The 6,218-nt window shown below is 34.6% G+C and overlaps 1 protein-coding gene across 1 annotated transcript in view; it reads right to left on the bottom strand.

The window, feature by feature from the left end:
- The window catches only part of EVI5 (ecotropic viral integration site 5), a 174,894-nt gene that overhangs the window by 150,123 nt on the left and 18,553 nt on the right, over nucleotides 1-6,218 (bottom strand). The window contains exons 3-6 of the mRNA XM_012661016.1: nucleotides 5,314-5,503; nucleotides 4,446-4,670; nucleotides 3,543-3,617; nucleotides 648-773 (exon numbers count right to left, since the gene is read on the bottom strand). Coding sequence (XP_012516470.1) covers nucleotides 648-773; nucleotides 3,543-3,617; nucleotides 4,446-4,670; nucleotides 5,314-5,503 — 616 coding nt within the window. The remainder of the gene's footprint in view (nucleotides 1-647; nucleotides 774-3,542; nucleotides 3,618-4,445; nucleotides 4,671-5,313; nucleotides 5,504-6,218) is intronic.

Genomic DNA, 6,218 nt, shown 5'->3' with positions numbered 1-6,218 from the left:
ATACATTAAACTTATTTATATACATAAAATACAAAAATTACATCCAGAAAGGTAAAATATTTCAAAGATATTTTTCACTTGATTTTGATTCCACTCCTCCTCTCTCCACCCTCATGCAGTCACCAGACAATTTGAGTCTTAAACTAGCAACACAAAATGAAGAAAACATAAAAAGAAAAAAAAGATTATAGGCTAGCCAGAAAGTGAGATAAAAATGGAGAGGCAGGTGAGAGGATTGAAAAAAAACTGAAAAGACGTTTCAAAGTATTAATTAATGGACTGGCATCCATTCATATCATAAAGTTCCTGTAAGAGAGCTTAGACTACATAATAATAGGATGTAAGAGAACATAATAAGGAAACTCATGTACTTAGGTAATGTGTTTATAATACATTTGGCACAAACGCTTACAGTTTGAATATGAAAATTGCAGTCAAGCTCCAGATTGAGATTTACCTATAGACAGTGCCTAATTTGGAAATAGGTCTAATTGTGTTAACCAACCAAAAAATGATCATATGATTAACACACTGATTTCTTCAATTGCTTTAATGCTTTCAATATGAAGTCTGCTTAGTTATCACTCAGAACAAGATGACAAAACATACGAAGGCAATATGCCTTTTTATCAACACTGCACTTTTACCTGTATCATGCATTCAAACTGGTACATACAAAGGCCCAACTCTGCCATGCTTGGTTTAAAAAGTTCACGAAGTCTATAATCCTGCATTAATTTAACAAATACACAAAAAGCTTCTTCTTCTGGCATCTACATTAGAAGAAAAAAGCAACATAGGTTAATGTTCTGTGATACACGAATAAACCAAATTGTATTTAAAACAAGTGCCCATTCAACCATAAATGCCGTTTTGAGTGACCATATGGTGCAATGTTAAGAGCAATGGACTATCAGGATGTTCTAGTCTCCTATTCTATCACCAAGAATGAGAAGTTAGACATACCTTACAACCTCTGAGATGAACTGTCTCAATTTGCCTAATCAATTAATTCAATCAACAAATACTGACTTATAGCCAGATACTTTTCTCTCTCTAGGGATATACTAGCGAACAAAATAAACACAATCTCTACTCTCACAGAGCTAGAACTTTTTAGTCAGGGGAGATAGACAATACATGGAATAAATCAACTAATATATGTCAGATGGTCATGAGTGCTCTAGAAATAAAATAAAGTATGGTAATAGGGAATGCTGAGGAGATACACTGCTATTTATGTGGATCAGGGAAGGTCCCTTGATAAGGTAACATTTGAGCAGAATCCTGAAGAAAGTAAAGGAGCATCTAAGGAAAGAACAGTTCTGAAAGACAGAAGAATACAAAGGTGCTAAGATGGAATCATGTTTGTATGCTCAAGGAACAGCAAACAGACAACTACTAAATTAGAAGTAATGTTATGAGTGAAGGTTAGGTTACGGAGGAGAAATAACAGGGAACCAAAATACACAGGGCTTTATAGGCCACTGTAAGGATTTTGACTTCTACCTTAAGTGAAATGGGAAGCTTTCCAAGGATTCTGAGCAAAAGTGATACGATATGGCCTAAGTGTTAAAAGAACTTGTAAAATTTATATTCATATTATCTGAAGTTGGCATTTAAAGGTACCCATTTCACATTTTATGTGTAAATGACTAGGAAATTTATAGAAAATAAAATAATGAATATGAAAGCTCTGTAAAAAGCTACAAAGATATTCAGAATATTTAGGGAAATAATATCCAAATTGTTTAGCCATTTTTCTCAAAATAATAAAATTTGCTAATTCTCATTCACTCACATTTTAACAGTGTGTTTCAAACGAGAACACTCCAAGGATCTCCAGGCATACTTCTCACTGAAGAATGTTGCCAATAACAATACAGTTTTATTGGCCTTGACAGTCATGGACAGAAGCCAAGAGTTTTTTGGCAAAAACTGCACTTCTTCCTTCCTCCCAACACACATTGCCACAGTTTTGCCTTGGAGCCCATCCCTATTACTCCCATCAAGCCCTACAGCCTCACTGACTTATGCCACTCACTACAAGAAGCCCAAGATCCCAAAACTCTCATCCTATTGTTCTACTGTTCCCCTAATCCGACCCCATTGCCAATCTTACCTAAATCTTTCCACAGAACTTTCTGGAACCCATATCCTGCCACCAAAAAGATATTCTACCTATATCCTCAATCTCTTTCCCAAATGTTCTTAAATCTGGCTCTCTCCTAAGAATATTTCAACACTGACACCTGGGTCTCCCCACAGGGTAGTTGTTTTCTCTCCCAAAGCACTGGAAGAAAGAGGCCAGGGGGTGTTAGCAAGATACATGTCCTTAGGCAATTTCATCACGGTGCAAATACCATAGAGTGTACTTACCCAGACCTAGATGGTGTAGCCCACTACACACACCTGGGCTATATGGTGTAGCCTATTGCTCCTAGGCTACAAACCTGTACAGCATGTTACTGTACTGAATATTGTAGGCAACTGTAACATAATGACAACTATTTGTGTATTTAAACATATCTAAACATAGAAAAAGTACAGTAAAAATATGGTATTATAATCTTATGGGCCCACTGTCACACATATCGTGCATTGTTGACAAAAATATCATTATGCAGTACATGATTATAATTTCCCTTTTTTGTCTCACAAGAATTTCTTCTCTTCTGGATATATCAAAATAAGTTTCATTCCCTCTCCCCTTTTTCACAACATTGATATGGGAACTGGGGGAGGGCTTCTTTTTAAATGGTGATATTTAAAAAAACAAGTTGGGGTAATTTGACATTTTAGCTCCACAACAAATAAAATTACTGTATAAATTTCCAAAGATGTTGTACAACATAAATAAGATTTTCATACCAACACTTTAATCACATATATCCTCCTTGGCTGAGAAAAGATTACTACTCATTAAACGTTGACAAATAAGATTTAAAAATACAGTAGTTACAGGCTTCAGTAGACTATTATGGTACAAATGTATATATCAAGAAGCTAAAATTTCATTTGGTGGCAAGAGATTATTGTATGTTGTTATTGCAATACTTTTAATCTTTTTTTGTTTTTTCGTTTTTTTCTGAGACAGAGTCTCACTCTATTGCCCAGGTTAGAGTGCAGTAGCGTCATCAGAGTTCACTGTAACATCAAACTCCTGGGCTCAAGCAATCCTCCTGCCTCAGCCTCCCAAGTAGCTGGGGCTGCAGGCATGCGCCACCATGCCCAGAAAATTTTTCTATTTTTTATATAGACAGGGTCTCACTATGTTGCTGAGGCTGATCTCAAACTCCTACTCTCAAGCAATCCTCCCGCCCCAGCTTCCCAAAGTGCTAGGAGTACAACTGTGAGCCACCGTGCCCAGGTCACATTTTCAATCTTTTAAAGGGCAAACGAAATATTCCTATTCAAATTATGTCTGGGGAAAAATACTCAATCTCCACTTATACTGAATAAAAACAAAGATGATTTTTAAATTCTCTAATCTAACTTTAGTAAATATGTTAATTGAACATTTAATACTTGCACTAACTTACCTGCATAAGCAACAATCCAACTATAAAAGCACTTCCTTGACAGTAACCGACCTCACGATCCACTAAAGAATATGCCTAAAAAGTAAAAAATGTTGTTCAAAATACTTCAACATGGTAAATTATACCTTCTGTCTCCAAAAGCCTAAAATTGGTGAGACAGGTAGATTAAAAGACCATTTATTATTTAGAAAAGCTCTTTCTTGCTTGTTATCGACATTATCCTATAAATATTTAAAAAGCAAATGTTTTATTACATAAAATTTTCTTCTGACAATTTCCAATTAGAAATTGGCAGCTCCTAAGGACAAAAATAGTTGAGGAATTTGTACTTAGGAAGATAGTAGGGCTTAAAAATCAAGTAAAATTTATAACTAATAGAGATACAACTAGAGTAGAGTTAAAGCAAGGATTGGTAAAACTGAAATGACTTAACAAGAAATCACTACTTCACAGAGGTAGCTAGAAGAAAAGAAACTATGGGAAGAAAAAATTATAATGGTAAACCTTTCAAGGCCTAATCACTCTTAACACTGGCCACACCAAGCAGAAAAATCTGCTGAGTGTATGAATGCAGCCATGATAGGAGAAATCCACATCCCAGGTTTTGAACCTCCCAGATGGTAAATTATCCATTTTCATAGGGAATCTCTCTATGGTATGTGACTTATCGGTTATTTCATTTCTATCAACTAATGCTGAATAATGTGATAAATTTTCTAACAAGTTCTTCAAACTACAGCGTAACGTAGCATCAGAATTAAGGCAAAAATTATGCTAAAACCAATTTTATTGTCAAAGCAACTGATTATTGTGATAGGAGTTCATGCTTCATCATGAAAAATGTATAATTTCAACCTTCTGAGAATTCATTTTGTTTCAGAAAAATGAATAAATAAAACTTACCTTCATTACATTAAATAAAACTTCCTGTCCAAGGCTATCTTTTTCCTTAAAAAAATTGTGTTCAGGATAAGTTCTAGCAATGTCCCTTCGGATCAATTTTTCACAAGGTGAGGTCATTTTCAGGAGTTCTGAATACTGATCCTTAATTGGCATACTTTGTGCACTGCATAAAAGTTGCCAAACTATTGCTCTGAAATGGTGGGGTATCCCTTTACGAACAAGTTCCTAAAAATAAAAATAAAATAAAATTTTAAAAATGAATTATTCAAGTCCCCTACCTTACAAGCCAAAGAAGATTTATTGGGGATCAGAATGAAGTAGAAGACTTTATCAAATTTATAATTCATGAAGCTAGTTTTATAAGATCAGGGAACCATTTAACCAAGGCTAAGATTTGGCTCTTTGGTGTATTTGTACTGGTTGGGGATTTACAATGCCATAGATAAATTCTGGTTATTTTTCTCAGAGTGTGGCCACCAAAGGTATTAAAGACTTGAAAACTTGCAGAGAGCTATGAATGATGACACAGTACCCTATTATATTTCAAAGGGCTATTGAAGGCAAAAAAGTAAAATACTGATAATTCAAGAATGTAGAATATCATAACTTCATTTCTGAATCTATAGAATGAGAGAATTTAATTTCTAAAACAATTTTCAGCTATGTATTTCTACATTATCGCAACCTCTATAACAACCGATAACACAAATCAAAACCTTTGTGGACACAAACAGATGAAAACATATAAAGCAGACCTCTTTATTATACAGTTTGGAAATTACCAGAATTTGGGTTTTTCTAATTCTCTATTAAATCAATGCCTGATGCCTTCTGAGATAAGAAGAACTTCAATAAAGAACACAAATACCTTAACTTGCTTTTCCTTCTTTTTGCGTACATCTTCCCATTCATTAACAATTCTTCCCCAAAGAATCCAGGAATCTTCCTCAAGGTGGCTGAGGTTGCTAGAGGCTGATGAACTTGATACAAGAGAGGAGCCACTATTTCTTCTTGACCCATTTACAGATCTTAAAGACTTACTATCCGTCTCTAACAATCTAAAACACAATTAGAAACTGCTCAAGATCGCATTTCACAGTGACACTAGATAAGGTAGTGATCATACTTAGAGCTTTACTACTGCAATTTAACCATAATTTTAAAACATAGTTCTAATAACATACGTAATTTCAATAATAGTGGGTTGGCATCAACAAAATAACTGCTGTGTTTTTTCACCTGTGCATAGCATTCAAAATAGCAAATTATGTTAAATAATTTTGTGCTACTAGCCCCATTATAATTTTCCTTTATCACCATTAAAAGTTCAAATTAGGGAAAATCTGATGAGAAAAGTGGTTGGGCAAGCTCCAGGAAAAAAGAATCTATACTTGAAAGAGCTACAACAAATTTTCATGTTTACTACATGTCCATGGCTTAAAAAGTAAGGCAGAGCCACAGAAATTAACCAAATCTCTTCTCTTTTTTCATTTTGTTTTGTGAATACATAATTAATTTGTCCAAACAAAAAGCATTTTATTTGGCCCATGCAGTATTTGTATAAAAAACTGAGCTATGCTCAGAGTGCAGTGGTGTTTACAACTAATTGATCGCAACCAATTATAGATTCCTTTGTTCGTTCTCCACTCCCACTGCTTCACTTAACTAGCTTTTTTTAAAAGAAAAAAATAAATAAAACTGATCTACATTAGCTGGGCATGGTGGCACATGCCTGTAGTCCCAGCTACTCCAGAGACTGAGATAGGAAGATTG

Source organism: Propithecus coquereli, unplaced genomic scaffold, assembly GCF_000956105.1.
Source record: "Propithecus coquereli isolate 6110/MARCELLA unplaced genomic scaffold, Pcoq_1.0 Scaffold7, whole genome shotgun sequence".
In the NCBI taxonomy this organism is placed as follows: Eukaryota; Metazoa; Chordata; class Mammalia; order Primates; family Indriidae; genus Propithecus; species Propithecus coquereli.
The sequence above is the reverse complement of the archived record's forward strand: the minus strand, read 5'-3'. Positions and strand labels throughout refer to the sequence as shown.